This window comes from Antedon bifida, chromosome 4 (assembly GCF_963402885.1).
Source record: "Antedon bifida chromosome 4, ecAntBifi1.1, whole genome shotgun sequence".
NCBI lineage: Eukaryota > Metazoa > Echinodermata > Crinoidea > Comatulida > Antedonidae > Antedon > Antedon bifida.
The window spans coordinates 28255122-28274310 of record NC_136229.1 but is presented as its reverse complement, the minus strand read 5'-3'; the positions used below and the strand labels follow the sequence as shown (position 1 = coordinate 28274310).

General features: G+C 31.5%; 1 protein-coding gene across 4 annotated transcripts in view; it reads left to right on the top strand.

The window, feature by feature from the left end:
* LOC144839828 (receptor-type tyrosine-protein phosphatase N2-like) overlaps positions 1-19189 on the top strand; it is a 109883-nt gene continuing 90694 nt past the window's right edge. The window contains exons 1-6 of one of the 4 annotated variants that reach the window (XM_078695365.1): positions 1-481; positions 10218-10265; positions 12753-12892; positions 13297-13912; positions 14373-14668; positions 14705-14754. In XM_078695365.1, coding sequence (XP_078551491.1) covers positions 382-481; positions 10218-10265; positions 12753-12892; positions 13297-13912; positions 14373-14668; positions 14705-14754 — 1250 coding nt within the window. In that variant the 5' untranslated portion in view covers positions 1-381. Of the gene's footprint in view, positions 482-10217; positions 10266-12752; positions 12893-13296; positions 13913-14372; positions 14755-19189 lie in introns of all 4 variants that reach the window. The other 3 variants (XM_078695364.1, XM_078695362.1, XM_078695361.1) reach the window with 3 other exon arrangements.

Sequence of the window (19189 nt, the reverse complement as noted above, 5' to 3'; positions counted from 1 at the left end):
GAGAAATGACATTATTAACAAATACGGAAATGCGATAAAACGACAAAATTGTGGAAAGATGGACAGACAGCAGACCGACAAAATATTGATCGTCGTTAATTCTTGTCGCAGAGGGCGACAGTCGACCGGCAAACTTGCACGCTCCACTGGTTGTCGAAAAAAACAAGTGCGAGCAATCAATCAGAGTGGCAGAGCACGAAGTGAATTTTCACCCCTCAAATTATTTCACTAAATAATATTGTCGCGGCTATAGTTTTTTGTATAGCTGTGATGTTATTTCTAGTGGAAATTGAAGTTTGATATTTTAGTTTGTTTTTCGTTTAGTTTTTTAGAATGTAGTTTTTGTCACGGATTATAGGCTAGCCGCATACTAACACGGGGATGAGCCGGTGTGCGACTGTATACGCAGCGAGGGCTCTCGGGCTGTGTATTCTTATAGGAGTATTACTAATCAGTCCTTCAAATTCTTCTGGAAATCTTGGTAAGTTTTTAAAAAGTGTTACATTAATATTATGTATCTTCAAAATAAAATAATTCATGCATTGCTTTTTCTCATGAGAGAGTAAGACTAGATGACGATACATATATTACAATTAACAAGGTGTTCGTATCATCTCCTCCATAAAAGAGGGACGATTTTTGGTTGGTTGGAAACTGAAAAGGATGTTCAAAATGTTTGGGGTTTTTTTCATGAAAAGAATACATATTTCAATAGAAATATTGGCCAATAATTATTTAGATATTTAATTTATTTTGTTTTCTTCACACTGCAATTGTAAACAAAGAAATATTTAGAAAATAATATTAAAGAAAATGAACTAACATCTTATTCCTCATTATTTTTCATAAGAATGACAACTGTCACTGTCTGAACAAATTAATGGCATACATTTTATCATCTTAACTGCTGTCAACATTATTTCTCCATCATATCACTTCATATTATCTTTTGTACATCTCATTATTCTATTATTATAATCGGACAATTACTGCAAGAACTCTCATTAACAACTACAGTACAGATTTGTAATTGTAACATCACTAATTACCAGTAGTAGGGATAACGATGTAAAATTAAAAGTTAATATTTTTCAAACAAATTATACATTGGCTGTTAGTATTTTGTATCAATATTATAATAAAGAAAGAATTATGAAAATATGACTTGTAGTTTTCGAAATATAGGGTTTAAAACATCGTCGAAAATGATCGTTTTCAGCCACGAACGATGTAAACAAATTGCGCCCTCAGTCGACAATTGTATGAACTAGCCATTTTTCGTAAAAATAATTAAATAAAATCATGGTTTTAAGTAATATAATTTGTATATCAACATTGTAAAATTCAATAAAATATGATATTACTTATTTATTATATAAAAAAAAGTGTTAATTTAACTTCATTCGAAGAATTTCAATGCATTATTTTCACGTGTAATTGGACAGGCCTTAGACCATGTGACTTCACGGCACTCGCGAGAAAATTATTCCGCTGTGTGTTGATTCGCGTCAACCAATCAAAGGGCGAGAATCCAAAATCGTTCAACCGTGAGACCTGCGGAGCGGTCGAATGCAGAGGTTTGATTGGCTTGCAATGACATCATACCACAAAATGGCGTTTTTGTAGTTGAGCCTCTCGGAATTTTCCAAAAATTATTTTAAAAATGGACAAAACGGATATTTTTCATGGTATATGGGTTGTTACTATGAAATATTCGAATCATAAAGGCCTCATATCGGGATAAAACTGTTTTTTTAGCACTTAAAATTAATATTTTTCTTAGTAACAAGCACATGGTATGTGGAACTATATTATCTTGGTGTAGGAATAAAAAACATTTTGAGGTCATAAGAGGCTCAACTACAAAAATAAGGTTGAAAATGGTAGGTCATTGAGCCTTCAGAGGGTTTCGTAGTAAACAAAGTCTATACGCGCTAGGCGATAACGATCTTTTAACCACTATATTCACATTTTTGGTTGAATGAAATGGAAATAAATAATACTTTATCTTATAGATTAATAGGTAAATAAATATTTACTCAAAAGGATATTTTCGTAATTAATTTATTTTCAGAATAATTACCTAATAAAAAGTGTTTACCAAAGTAAAAAAACACCGCGTCAATGACATTGCGCGCATAGTAACGTGCGCGCTGTTTAATCGTGGTAATGAAAATGGAGTCAGCTCTCGGTATCCCTACCAGTAGCATATCCGCACCACCATTGTCTATTAATTGTCATTATACTATTCTATATTTATCATATCATTATCTGTTTATACCATCAATTTCCTTATCAAATCAAAATCATTCATCAGCATTTCCATCATCATCACTTTTTTGCCATCATCATTTCCATCATCATCATCATAACTTTTTTTCCATCATCATTTCCATCATCATCATCACTTTTTTGCCATCATCATTTCCATCATCATCATCATCACTTTTTTGTCATCATTTCCATCATCATCATCATCACTTTTTTGCCATAATTTCCATCATCACTTTTTTGCCATCATCATTTCCATCATCATCATCATCACTTTTTTGTCATCATTTACATCATCATCATCACTTTTTTACCATAATTTCCATCATCACTTTTTTGCCATCATCATTTCCATCATCATCTCTTTTTTGTCATCATTTCCATCATCATCACTTTTTTGTCATCATTTCCATCATCATCACTTTTTTGCCATCATTTCCATCATCATCACTTTTTTCCCATCATCATTTCTATTGATGATGATGATAATGAAAAGCAATTATTATCGTCATTTCATCACCCTCACCACCAATGTTTTTCATCAACTCCATCATATTAACATTGTTTTATGAATCATCATTTCCATCATTATGAGTGTTAATTCCATCACCACTTTCTTCATTTCCATCACCTCTTTTGTGTGCCTTGATCACTCTTTTATTACTGTGTTTTCATTTCATCTGTTTTGCCATCATCCATAATCCTTATTTAGTCTTCATTTCTTCTTTAATTCATCATCATCACCATCATCATTGTTGTTTCATCGTCAGTTTCATCATCATTTTTGTTTTTTCATCAATTTCATAATTATTATCAAATTGTTTTATATCCTCATTTTCACCACCACTACTGTCTTGATGTTGATGTTTCATTATTTTGTTATCATCATCGTCAACATCATCATCATCAACATCATCAATCAAATGTACTGCTATGCTCATCCATGACACAATCCCTTGATCTTTCTTCTAACACATACAGTACTATAAGATCATATTTTATTTCATTTATTGTTTTTATAATTTTACATCTTTTGAATCCCAATAGGAATATGATAAGCCTACGCAATTTATCTCTACATTTCATATTCAAATTGTTACTCCTTTCTGATACAAGATGTTGTATCAACAAACAGTTATGATGAAGCACACAGTCTTTATATGATGAAGCACACAGTCTTTATATGATGAAGCGCACAGTCTTTATCTTTAAAAAAAAAGAGCTTTAATTTATTATGCCACTGGATTAAATTAAGTACTTTTAATTGATTATAATGCTTTTTAAGTATTCTACCATTTTAATATGGTAATTTGAAACCTTCTAAACTTATTGATTTCATTTTTGAAGGATTAAATTATAATTTTGTTATGTTGTTGACAGTCATCCAGGTAATATTGTATATTATACCGTAGTAGGCGACACTGTATTATACACATTGTAAAGTAATTATTCTTGTGTGAAAGGACCTTTACCTTTTCTTACACTTTTTTCCTTGGTACAAAATACAGTAGAAACAAAGAGGAAAGTACATAGTGTGAAAGCATGTCATTGATGGCGTGGTAATTTAATGGTGGGCCAAGTTGATTCTATTGTAATTACTGATGCACAGCATTACATTTTGTGTCCTCTTAATACTTATACATAACAGTAGAATAATGTTTACATGATCTTTACCTGTTAGATTTATCAAATGTGCTTAGCTAAGATAATTTAAGTAATTGATTTTACTTCAGTCAGTTTTCAAAATAAACAAAAATTTTCTTTTCTTTAAACTATGAGATGACAAAGTCATTTGCATAAGAACTGATTTAAAATAAAGCATGGAGATTTTCTGATCAGTTTCACCTTTTTCCTTAATTATTTTGACATAATTAGTAAAAAAAAGAAAATTCCAGTCCTAGCATCTAAATTGGACCCTACAGTTTGGTGAAATGACTGGAAGAAAGACTGACACTGCCAGACCTGAAAAAGGCAGTATTTGAGTATTAAACAAAACCAATAATTATATGAAATTTTCAGGAGATTGAACTGGGTCAAATACTAATTATAGCCCAGTTTTATGAACATGTCCCATAAACTAGTCAAATGAGGTAATTAAAGTATATCAAGGCTGCTATAAAGTCTAATGTACGCTTGTAGGATAGTTTTTATATAAATGGCTTATTTTGCGGCCATCAACCAATCTAAATCCATTTCAGACTAATGCAGTATAATATTATACTGTAATTAATTATCTACTGTAAATAAATTGCTTTTCACACAGAAATGTTATACTTTGGCTTTCTATACAAAACCAACGAAGCTGGGGATGGTTTCCATGGCTTTAATTGATTATAATAGACAATACAGTCGCACACTATAGGTTTAGCTTAAAATCAAAATTTTGTCTTAATTACTGCTCAAGTGAATTATGAATAGTAGTTCTGGTTTAATTAAAAGTACCAACACCTGAGATGGATTAGTTAATTGAAGAAGAAAGAATTTAAGAATTGGTTTTAGTAAAATCGTATATTTTTGTGTCATGTGTTTTGATGTAATTATAATATCTCCTTTCGTTTATTATAACGGTTCAGGACTAGAAATTTGCTATATCAACATGCAAACCTTTGATAGATTCGTAATAAAGATGACTGACATAGTAATAAAGATTAATTAATAACTTAATAAATTGATGAATTTTAGGCCTACATAATTAATTATTTTGCCTACTATTTCTTGCCTAGCTTACCTGGATAAACCAATAAATGCCCTATTCTCCTCGAAGAGCGAAATATACTCAAAAAGTAGAAAATTCATTGAATACCCCTCCCCATAAACCACCACCATCATTTCTTTTTGAGACATGAAATAGAAACTGACAAAGAGCTTACAAAACACAGAAGAATACTGTAGGCCTACTACCAACAGAAAAAAAAGAAAATAAAGTAGAGAACGTGATTTCAAACTGGCCAAATTCCAATTGACCACTTACTGTACATAGGGTGTAGCCATATTTGGTGGTCTTCAGCAGTGACTTTCTAATGCTGTGATTACATTGGAAGTTGACACTCTATGAAAAATATATCATGTCTTCATTTCATCATTAAGAAAATATAATTTACTGAGATATGGATTTTACAAATTATTCTGCTCGTTTTTTTTACCAATGTAGCCTCTAGCATTGAATTTATGGTATTGTACAAACCACCCACTCATGGTTAAAAGTTTGCATTTCTGATATTAAGCTTAGCATAAGAAGATAGTAATAACTAATAGAGTAGATCCTTGTAATTTTGTTGTGTGTAAATAATATGGCAAGCGATGCATGGATGATTAAGTAAATAAATATATATTTATAAAGATAATTGTTTAATATCATGCCAGTTATGTGTGGTGCACTACCCTGGTTATATGTGAATGTAGCTAGCTTACAGTGCTATGAAAATAAACCTCCAAATAATTGGTCGACCTGTCAAAGTGCAAACGCTACGTAAAGATATGCCATTGCAGTTTTTATATTATTAGAGTTCTCAACTTATGATTGATTTCAGTGGTCGTCATAAACAATTTCTGTAGTAAATAGAAAATGTAGAAGTAGGTTTTACACATCTCATCAAACAGTCTTTCTGCGCACGTTTCTGAGCATGTGTAGAATGATTTTCTGACGCGACAGTTGTATGCTTGGTGCGTAATGAAAATGAAAAGCCATACCTACCACGCTGTGTTTAAGCATTCATACAGTCGGGTAAAACCCAGAAGCAAGGCTTTTTGTAGTGTGGGTCATTGATTTGTTCAGAATTTTTGCTTGGTGGTTTCCAATTATTTTAGGCCAAATCATGATTTTGCGTAGTTTGCAATTATATGTATTTCAATCTATAGTATTTATCTATATCTAAGTCTATTATTGAGCCAAATTTCCGTAGAATCATGAGGCACCATGTATAATGCAGAAAGCAAAATTGATTGATAGAGTATGCTAGTCTCACAATGCATGTATAACAATAAATATTTAATTAAAAGTAAACAATAAGTAATAATAAATTACATCTTGTGTAATTAAGTTTACATATTTTATTGACGTATTCAAATTTACACACATTTTTCAAATGCGTCTTTTAAATAGTTTTAAGGCTGTAGAAAAGTATGCACTTCTCATCTATTACTGTAATATAAAGACTGTGTAATATACACAATTAAAGATATTGTCCCTAAAAAAAAAAATTGGATTTTAAAAAAAAAGATAAAATTGAGACCATTATGCATGCAACTAAAACTGCTCCACAGAAACCATATGACATTTAAAAATTACATAATATTCAGTGAACCTTCTGTGTAAGTGACACCTACCACATCTTGGTTTGAGAGAGAATAATATACTATTATAATTATATGATGCCATCTATACTGGGAGTCATGACTACTGATCAAATCTGACATTAAATTAATCCCAAGGCCAAACAACTTATTAATCTTTTAATCAATAAAAATGGAAATTATGCTACATCCTGGATTAGCTAAGAAGTGTTGTTTTTTTTTATATTTAACCTTAGGCTATTTATAGAGGCTGACAATCAAAGGCCCTCATGATGAGTTATGATAAGTGTCTGTGTGTGAAAGTGGTTGTGTGTATAGGCTACTACTGTAGTACACCGGGGTAACCCCCTACTCGTCTCAAAAGGTACTACTGTAGGTTTTTTAAAGTGCATATGAGCCAGATGTGTACACTGGACCTACGGTTTATGGTCCTTATCCGAGAGCGAGTGAGGCTTGAATCCTTGTTGATGTTATGGCTAGGTATTACTGTTCCACTGTCTTAACCGCTTGGTCACTCACTCACTCACTCACTCGAGTGTCTCTTTTTGTTATACGTATGGAGGGCCCCTTAGCCAGAACCCGTCACTGCCAGGCCCATGAATTTGTATCCAGCTGTATGACAAAAGCAACTCTACTCCACTTGTTTACAATGAATGTGCATTATCTTTAAGTTTATGTTTGTTATGGGAATGGATTGTCACCTATATAGATTTGTACGATTGATAACATTTTCTATTGCCAATATTTTTTATTAATGCCACCTAAATAATACAAATACTTTACTTTACTTCAACTTTTATTGCCAAAAAAAGAAAAATATATATATATATATAAAAATCATATTGTAAATTATAGAAACAGTGCTCATATTCGGAACATGATCTCATAATCTATGCTCGACGCGATTATGAGATCATGTTCCGAATATGAGCACTGTTTCTATAATTTACAGTATGATTTATATATAATTTACACAGTGCTACGCAACATCATTGATTTATATATATATATAAATATATATTTAAAAAAAGAAACAAATTACAGCAGAGGCGGATCCAGCATAGATTAGGGGGCTAAATATTTTATAAATGATTTCATTTTCATAAGTCATAAGGGGTGGGGGGGGGAGGAGCTAAAGCCTGTTTAGCCCCACCTAAATCCGCCCCTGAGTAGTGTCAGTACTGGACTAGCTTAGGGTGAATGTCTCCAAAGTTGAATACCCCTTTCAAATTGCCTAGCAAAACTTTGGTTTTATATCATACAAATTGTTAGGTGAAGTGCATGTTTTAAATAATATGTCAGTTGTCAGTTAAGCCATATGTCACTGCATATTATATTTAATATAATTATTAATAACTAAAATTTTATGAATGAAAATTAAAAATTAATTTATTTGTCTGTCAATGTACAATTTATATTTAATTTTTAATTCAATTTTTGGTTTCTGATTTAGTGATCACCTGTAAAGTTTAGATGATGTCAGAAATATCAATTCATAATCATTTTATCATATATCAACTAGCATAATTTCCATTAAGTCTACGTCATGGTTTATTACTATTAGCATGTTTACGTAAGTTACGTTGGTCGCATTGAGCAGCCGCGTTGGTGAGTCTCCTTGAATAACTAGGTTAGACATTATCTTTGGATATTTTATATCTGATATTAATTTATTTAGAAAGCATTTGGATAAAAAAGAAATGTATTGTAATACCAAGTATATACTAACCTTCATTTCAAAATTAATCTTGATATTTAATTTTTGTTTTTATCAGCACAGTAATAGTAATGTTATGCTAATTAATTGATTTTATTTGGCATCATACAAATTTACAAGCAAGATGTATATAGATAGGAATGACATATGAACATTAAACACAAAAAGATAAACATTTTAAAAACTGATTCCCTGGAACGCCAAAAAGTGTTCAGGGCTTTTTTTCCAACGGGACCCAAAAACCCTTAGCAAAAAAAAATTTTTAAATCCAAATATTTAATTTGTATTGTTAGATATATTTTCCCCTTGAAAAACAATTTTTTTATTTTTTTTTGTTAGATATGCCATTTTTACAACACACAATTATTCCCTTTGACAAAAAATTGGATTAAAAAAAAAATACATTAACCTAAAATACTGTAGTCAGGGTTTTTTGTTGAATTTTGTTTGAAGTGAAAACATTATTTTTGGAGGATTTCTTTCCTACGGAAGTGATTAACTAACAAATTCAAAGTCTGATTTTATTAATCTTCATTTTTCATGTTTTTGGGGGAAAATACATTTTTAAAGGATAATAGAAGGTAACAGGTATACATTTCTGACTGCTAGCAGATGTTATGTGGCTGTAAATAAGGTATTAAAGGGTTCAATCAATATTATGCCACCTTACAGAGTAAGAAAACCACGGAAGGGAAATCATACTGATTAAGTAGGCCTGTTATGTATAGAAATATCAGAGAGCGACATGGTGTAAAATGGTAAGGGTTTTCAGGCTACAGTATTGAGACTCCTTCCCTCTCATATTGATATTATTCAATCGCCTGAAAATATACATAGATTTTATAATGTGAATCTCTGATTCTTAATATTGTGTACCGAGCTCATTTATTTATTTATTTATTTATTCTTTCTTTATTCTGCAAGCACTTTCAGTACTAGTGCACTGATTTCCAAAGTGGTACAGTAATTGAAAATAACAGATTTTAAATGGTTGACTGTAGTCCAGAGCCATGCACCAGTACAGTTGGTAAGGTTTCAACCTGACCACTTTTTCACAAAGTCGCCTTTGACAACCTGGTCGCCAGTACACAGATTGTTTCTTCTTCTTCTTGCCACCAGCTCACCACTTTATTTCTCGTGGCTACAGCATTGTAGTCCGACATATTCTAACCACAAAATTAAACAATTAAAATATCAACACTATAACAACTACACAATTTAATTGAAAGGTATGAAATGGTTGTGAAAAAAAGATGACTTCAATACTACAGGTAATTTTAATTAAATTAAACAAGTCTCCAACAAACTGAATTATTAAAAACTGACTTAATTATGTTAATTTAAATTGCATTACTATATAATTTAGAAAGTTGATAAATTTCACAACCTTTTTGTCTACTGTGACGTTCTTGGTCGTTTATTGACGTGTGTACTTCAATCCATTATATAGAATTGAATATATTATCAAATTAGATAAAATCAGATAAAGATAGAAATGCACAATAAAGAAATGTAGACAGTGTACACACCTTTAGTGACAGTGGTTGCTTTTTTGTACTTTCTGGTAGCTCAGAGTGACTAGAATTTGTCTTTGTTATACATTGATACATTTGCTTATGTAGGCCTATCTTCTTTGTCTGAATATGATAATAACAATAACAAGAATGTTTAATTTAATTATGCATTTCTTTTATCATTTTCCAGCCGACATTGTAAAACTCAAGGTTCACCAATTGTACAGGAGAGAATTACAGTAATACAGAAAAACAACAGATAAAAATAAAGAAACAAAAATAAATAAATAGAGATAAATTAACTACAATATGTTTAAATAAGCATAATAAAATTATTGCTAAAAACATCTCTCTGAAATCTCTCTTGTAACGATAATGGTTTCATCCATATTTAACATTGTTGCATTTATTTTATCTTTTAGGTTGTCGCTTCAGTCCGGTGTGTTCTACTCGTGAAGTATGTCGTGAAGGTTAGTAGTGTGATGATATTTACCAATGGAGAATTCTAGGACAGCTGCTTCTTATCTAGACAATTTCCCCCCAGATCAATACACCTCTCCAAGAGAAAGACTTCTTTAATCCCCCAAACCCCTCCTACCCAATTTGCATGAAGTACTGTAGTAATAATAATAATAAACAATATTTATATAGCGCCTAATGGATCACTGACCCCTCTAGGTGCTTTACATTAGACCCTAACTAATGGTAATAAACTATCCCCCGCCGGACACCATTCCGGTATTTCTTAGTCTCTAGGACAGCATTTCTTATAAGTCTGGATATGTAAAAAAAGAATGGCATTATCTTCCCAGTTTTGTTGACAACTCAATTCAACTCAAAAACTGTTGAAGCGCCAATTTTTAGAATTTTCATGGGGACTTCATATTATATTTTACATCACACAAAGATTGAATTTTAATTTAACTTTAAATAATAATTTCTATGAATCCTAATATTTAAATATGTACAGTACTGTAACACTTCATTACCTGACACCAAAATCAACTTACTGAGATATGACCATTTGAACATACAAGGTATCGATACTGTACATTTCGGAAAACGCTGAATGTTTTAAAATTGTTTAAAGTAGTTTATGTCAGCTGCTGCTTTGCTGAATTTTTTCAAGAGTTTTTCCAACTATCTCCTTGATTGTCACCAAAGTGGTTAAAGTGTTATCATGGATAATGTTGTCGAACTTTCGACAGCATTGTACTAATTAGCAAAACGTTTGTTAGCCCGTACCTTGCTAATTAAGAGATCAAAATCATTATTTTTTAGTGGCCATTTCATATGATGACCAAACAAATTTCAAAATTTTGAGAGAAAAAAAATTAGAGATTGAGAAAAATCGAAGGGAGTCTAACTCATTGTGTGATAAAACAAAGAATTTAAATGCAGAATTAGTAACAAAAAAATATTTGTATATATTACGGTTTGGTTTTGACTTTGACAGAGAGGTTTAATTAGTGAGGAATTGATATTCATATAATATTATTACTTATTATAATGTTCAGAGATAAATGAAAAAGATTAAGGCATGCAATAGTACTTAGTACGAATGTTAATGATTTCAAGTGATCATCTTCTGACCATTACCGCTATCTCAAGATTACCTAATTATCATTTGAACAGGATCTAATGATCAAACATTATTTTCTATATGTCCACACTGATTAAAATGTTGAACAATAGTGTATTTATTATGCAGAGCATGCTCATTAAAGTAGCGAGTGTTCTGATTGGTCGGTTGATTATGCCCATGGCTAACTGGCTTCCTGTTCATTAATGATAGATTGATGACAGTGTACCATTGTTATAATGGATCCCAAGCTCTTCAGCGAATTGTAATCATTTATTATTTCATTTCCATCTCTTAAAATCTTTTTGTAATCTAACTTTAAATATAATTCTGTATAGAATCTATCAATTTGATATGTAATCATTAATATCTCCTTTTTACAAAATACCGATTACTTTTAGTTAAGATGAGTAGACATTTGTACAGTGCTATTGTATATCATTTATAATACACTGAAAGATAGTTTAGTATTTTAAGGGGAGACAATATTGTGAAAACTCTAGGAAAATAAGACTCTAAATGAAATCCTAGAGCTGGTCAAGGAAACTTCAAGGAAATCCTAGACTCTCTGTGACTCCAACTTTACATGTCCCCAACTCTCCATGAAGTTAACTCTCCATGATATGGAGTCATAGAAACAATACATACAATATATGTGATCCTGGGGACTTCAAGGGAGGTATATGAAGACACTAACAAGGGAAATTACACAATGAAATCCAGAGACTAGAAGGAAATCATTGTGCCTACAGTACTGTAGGTGATTCTGGGGATCCAATTGAGTCATGGATAGTCATGGAGACTATATGCAATGTGATTCTGGGGACACGGGAATCATGGAAATGCCATGAAGAGAATCATTTAGACTTTATAGAGTATAAGGGAATCATGGAAACTCCAAGGGAATCTATGATGCTGGTTACTCCATGTATTTCACATTGTCACATGTGATACATGTGAAATTTTATATTAAAAAAAAATTTGCTTATGCTACTTGACAGATATGGAGACAGTAAGTACAGAGAACAGGCGCTTAAGATGATTTTCCAACATTCCAAAGAGCCTCCTACATTTTTACATTGTTCTCAGTACTGTCAAATAAAACATACTGTATACTCTTTTTGATGCTTTTACTGATTCTCAGTGCTGTATATCTACATACAGTAACTGCAATATCTGCCCAGTATTTGGTTATACAGTATCTAATTTGTATCACATCATGTAAGTTTAGGATATGGGTTAGGTTATGGTATGATACATGGGAAACACATGTAATATTGTATTACCATATATTCCTATGAAACTGGAGAAATCTAGACACAGAATAGGGTGCTTTTAACATTTTTACAATTGTTATTTTTTATTTTGATTATAGATAAATTGTTTGGTACGTGCGCACATCGTTCAGCCTCAGTCTATGCCTACGACCTCGATCCTGCAGGGTATATTCAACTAAAAAATGCGATAGAATATTTACTATCTCGAGGGTATGGCTGGCATAATCCTTTTGCCCAGGTAATACTTGTCATTAGGATTATCCAAATTTCTACTAGGCATTTCAAGAAAACATGTAAAGAATACTTTCATGGTGTACTGTAGGTACTTCATATTCATGGCTTCCTTCAGTCGCAAATGAACTGTCATATTCTATTTGAGTATATTTACAACAGACAATTGCCTTTGAATATTACTGATGAAACTACAGAATGCGAAACTCAAAACGGCTCAGCAATAAGGTTGAAAAATGATATAAAATGGTTTAAAGATTTGAAGTTTTGCAAAATATTGAGTTTAAACTAGGATGGTCTAGTCATCATGTTTGTTATATACTGTAGAAGATAAAGGTGAAGATATATATATCAAATAAAAATTATAATTACCAACTTTTTATTAGTAATCATACTTTTCTTGCTTTCCAGCACTCTTTGAAGGTTGTCTTAAAACCATATCGACATGAATTAGATTTGTACAGTGATAAAAAGCCACCCCTTATACCAAACGATTCAGATTTTTCATCTGCTGGTATGAACATTATCCTAAATGATTTGGAAATGTTAGAGACTGCAGAATATGAGAATAATTTAAGAGATAACAGATTAGATGCCTCTTATAACAAACCCCGTCAACAGAAACCCAAAAAGAAACCACCTCATCGACATAAGTCGAAGACCGATGTAAATAAAATGTCTGATGCTCTTCAAGAGATGTATTATGAAAAATATTTAGAGTATTTAGAGAAAGTTGCGTTAGAAGAAGAAATTGGTAATATTTACAATGAATTCAGTGTGAACGAGCAGACAGAAGATCAACAATGGCAGATGGATGGCACAGAAGATAAGGAAGCAGAAGCTGGTGAAGCTTGGATGTTTGAAGACATTACTAAAGATGACCAAGGGAATAACTGGATTAAAGAAGATGTGGAAGTGAAGGATGAGGAAAATGTTGAAAGTGTCGTTTTTGAAGAAAATGATAAGCAAGATTATGATAGAGAGTCTACCAACCAAAACAGTATTAATGCTCAGAACCTGTTAAATGGTAAGGTATTGTTTACAACTTTGGCGCTTTTTCAGGGCAAAGTGCCTTTGATGCAATAAGCTTTGGTTAAAGTTTGAAATAGCATAAAAAAGCAGAATATAGCATTTTTATGTTTAGCTATGTTTGCAAACTGTAAGCATAAATCAGAAAAAAAGTGGTGACATCTTCAGAGCAACCAATCCTGTGCCTCTCTCAAAGATAGTGAAGATTCATGAAGATAATGAATAAAGCAAAAACTTGTTTTTGTAGATTGTATTTATATTAAGAATGATAAAGTGACTAGACAAACTTCTTTCTGAATGTAAAGCTCAGTAAATATCATAACAAATATAATCTCCAAAAACAAGTTTTTGCTTTATTCATATTGTGGTTATCATGCTTTTCTCAAGATTAAATTCTGGCTCCAGGATTTTTCTTGTGGCATTCATGGAATAAATGTTTTCAATATTTTATTTTAAAGATCTTTCATTGAAAGATATACAGACGTTGATGAAAAAGTTATACGAATCATTTGCCGATTTTGATCCCACATGGTGGGTGCAGTTGACGGAAGATGAAAAGAGTTTATTGTTAGACCAAGCTTTGCTAATTCTACTGGATACTTACCCATCACTTACACCAAAACCTCTCACAGATGTGGAAATCTTAGAAGATTCTGGTACAGATGGAATAGCAGATGCAATTGAGTTTACAGAAAATGGAATGATAGTGGATGACCAACAAGAGGAACTAATTGAACCGCAGCTGGAACAACAATATGCTGGTGAATATGTTGTTCCTGACAAACAACGTGAACCGACTGTTTCAATACCTAGGAAAATACATCCAAGACCAACAGGCAAGTAAACAAATATTATTTATTATTTAAACACTATTTATTGTTATTTTTGTAGTAAAAGAAAGATGAAAAAGAGTTATAGATAGAAAAGAAGAAAACTTTTGAATTTCTAAAATCAAGGCACCTCTGGTAATTGTGTGTACTGCACTGAATATAAATATTTTTTATGATATACCACAATAAAATGGCTGTAGAATAAAAGACATGCTTTAAAGTAGTGAACACTTTTTATGCTGTGACACTTGGTAAAGTGAACATTTTTAGGATAGATATAAAATTAACCATAGTATTTTATTAGGAATATTAAAGGCTGTGAAATAATAGGGGTTGCTAAAATAATATGATATCTTAATCAATAGCGTTGTTAATATAGAAAGTTATAAGTTATTTGTACAACTTTCTATAAAACCGCACAATTTAAACAACTCAGTATATAAAAAATTACATTTTATGACGTAAAAACCTGCAACACAATACAATATCGTTAATTAGTACATCATTCGTTATTACGTGCAAATCTGTTTTCTCCCATAAAAGTATCCTTATGAAAATGCAGCTCTTTGTTATTCTCTCTGTTTGGCAATAATTTCTGCGAATCCAATTACCATGCGAATGCAAGCTTCATCTTTGAATATTCTTTTGAGTGCTATATAAATAAGATACTTGTCTTGCACTAAAAGCATTACCTTGGCAACAGAAACAGTGATTATACAAACTCTTGTTTGACTGTAAATAGATATTAAAAGCACATGTGACAACTCCAAGGCTCGGATTAGGAAAATGATCCATTGTATTATGTGTCTTTAATGTAATTGCAACAATATGTAGATGATAATAGTATTTTTCTCCCAAGGCAACTCACGATTTGGTTATAACTAGAAATGTCTTGACAATTGTATTGAGCCTTGTATACACTATCAATCTTTATGTGACAAAAAAATGTGATGTGCCCATAGATGGACATGATGGTGTCATATCATACCATATTTAGGCATATCACTACCATATTTGGGCACATCACACTTTTTGATAGTGTAGACAGATCTTTAGGCTATGTTCAGACTGACAGCATTTTGAGTCAATGTGTTCACACACAAAAATTAACTTTCCTGTGTTTAAAATTAAGTATCGTACTAGAGCACAGTTGTGTCGGTTTATTGGCTAATTTAAAATTACTGATCATGTTTGTGTCTGCTCATTGGTCGGCATCAAAATGTTTGCAAATTCATGGTTTATTATGGCCTCTGATCTTATAAATGACCTTTTCATCCTGGACATGCCATCTGGTCTATGCTATAGAACTCCATACATATCCCATACACGATCAAGAGCTTCTTTCTGTCTACCATTAAAACTCTAAATGCGTAGTTGGTATCTATAAATAAATGTGTTATTCATATTGTTTTTCGAGCTGTTATAATTTCATTGTAGGTTTATACTATGACAATAAATTTAATCTGAATATCCGTAAAGAACAGCCATGTTCGATAGGTCCATTTAATAATAATAATAATAATTTAATGTTTGTAAATGTAATCTTCGGTTTTGTTAAATATCTTTACATATAGGCTGTTTACAATGTATTGATGTTTTTTTATACAAACTGTGACGGCCATCCTCACAATTTTAACCTATTCTAAGCAGTAAACAAATTAAATTGTCAAATTCTAAAATCAATTGTAATTAAATATATAGTGTTTCCATTTCAATTATTTTCACAATCAATTGTGTTTTATAGCAAAACATATCGGTGCAGACTGTTGACGTGATTTCACAATGACGTATACTACGCATTAAAAACACCCACACTCAAATACACAACACCCACCAAAAACACGAAACTAGCCCCATATCCTACACCCACTCAATACTGCCTAATCAATAGTAATATACTTAATCAATAGTAACTAAATTAAAATTCATTTCATATTTTAGTATTGTACATTATAATGCTTTCCAAATACTGTATGTATTTACCATTGCATAATAAATTATCTTCCTAGAAACAGTGAAAGAAATATCGTTTTTATTGTCAACCAATTTTAATTTGGTCGCATATGAGCACTCAACCTTTAGAGTAAAATTAAAATACTCTATTAAGGGTACATGATAATGCTTTTCAAATACTGTATGTATTTACCATTGCATAATAAATTATCTTCCTAGAAACAGTGAAAGAAATATCGTTTTTATTGTCAACCAATTTTAATTTGGTCGCATATGAGCACTCAACCTTTAGAGTAAAATTAAAATACATATCTCTAAAAAATTGTTAAACTAATTAGCTTTGGTTAAATGATCATTAATTTTTTCATTTTATTTTGTGTTACTGTTATGTTTCTGTTTTTGTTTCTCATTTTCCAAATCTGCTAATTTTCGATGAGCTTCTAAATTTCGATGAATTTTTGTTTTTGAGAGAATTTCTAATTTTCCAAGAGTTTCTGATTTTTTCTGAGAGTTTCTGATTTTCTTAGAGTTTCTAATTTTCCGAGAGTTTTAGATTTTCTAAGAGTTTCAAATTTTCTAAGAGTTTCTTATTTTCCGAGAGTTTCTGATTTATTTATGTGCTTCCATATTAATTATTTTCTTAGAATATTTCTGATATTATTATTATGTATACAGTAGCTATCAAATTTAAGGGTTAATTTATGAAGGTTATTACAGTCAAAAGTTTACATATGATCATCAGCCAATTCACACGGGAACTATTTGAGCGCTTGATCAATTCCTTGTCTTAAGTTGCAAGTACTGTATTGTGTTACAAATGATCATCAAATGTCTGAACTCGTTGCACATACTTCATTCGGTACGAGTGCGAAAAATCCATTTCAGAACAGGTCACTTCAGTCAAGTCTGATGTTGATCCTTCTCATCATCCCAGAGAGGGTTTCGTTTAGGCAGATTTACGCAGCTATATTTTGTTTTGATCTGTTATTTTTTAGGGTCTGTATAGGTCAAGGCTAGAGCGTTATGTAACCAATGATCTCTCTCTTTTCCTAAAACCTCCTTTTATCTTGATCCTTAACCAAAGCCTGCCAGACATTGATTTTAAAAATAGAATATTCTGTTTAAAAAAAATAGATGAATGCTGCTGTAATAAAAGGATGGGATAATAATTACTGTAGAACCTACAAGGTTTATGTATTGATAAGTTCTTACTCTGTACATACTTGTCTAATCAATTTAACTTTTTTCTAGAGATTTGATTTATCTTCCATGTGAATTTCTAAAATGAATAGTGAATGTGCATTATCATATAGGCATAATACAAATTTATCATCATTTTAGTAAAATCAGTAAAATTCAAAGGTTACGCGAGAGATTGGAGCACAAGATCAAAAAGCGTTATTATCCATGCAAAAGAGGGACAGATGGAATCTGTGTCGTCTTCATGAAATATGTTGCTTCTACTAAAAGTACAGTTTATAGCACGGTTTAACAATTACAGTAGTACACAGTATGGTTAATGTATAACTAGGTAATAGTATACTGGCAATAGTCATTATTTTATAGTTAACAGTAGTGCGTGTACCACCAACTCCAATATAAAAACCACAATTCTGGTCATTTTTATCCTATTGTGATATTATTATTATTCTTTATTTCATATAAAACATCAAAAACATTAAACACCACCATGCCACAAGTTACCACTAGTGGCCAAAGGCCAGATTGTGGGTAACTTTTACATGCATGTACCTAGACCAATAAAAATATACAAAATTTGAAACATACAAAATAATAAATTATACAAAAATGAGTGAAGATCAGGCGTTAAGCAGGCGGATAAAATAAGGGATTGGACTGTTACTGAAACGGGCGGTTCTGGATGGTAATTGTGAAATGTTATTACTATTACGGAGCAACCTCCCATGACTTTCAAACCGTGTTACCGGTAAAAGATCAGCAGAACATATTATATTATATATATATTATATTATATTCCTGTTATATATTCCTTTTACTATACTGTAGATGCTTACTACAATGTGTACCTGCATGATCTACACTACATTATGTAATCAATAGAGTATATAGGTCTTCAATCAATATCGATAAAAATGTTATAGATGAGTGATTTTTGTAGGAATTTATTTCAACAATTTTATTTCTATTTAACTTCATGAACCAATTGTCACTCATGTGCACTTTAAGATTGATCTTACTAGTGATCACGATGTGATGATTCATCGGGTTGTGATTGGTCAAATTAGTTGCGTTGCGCTTACATCCTTGTACTTACAACATGACCTTAAGGTGGGACATATTTTTATAGATTGGTATCATTTTTTTTTTTGGTATCTGAACAAAAGCGTCTCATTGTTGTTGAATTCTTGTACAAAATAAATATACATACTAATTCTTTATCAACATTCTGTCCACATCAGCTGTCTTTAACCTCATTGTTAATTTTGATGCCATCTATAGTTCATTCGGCA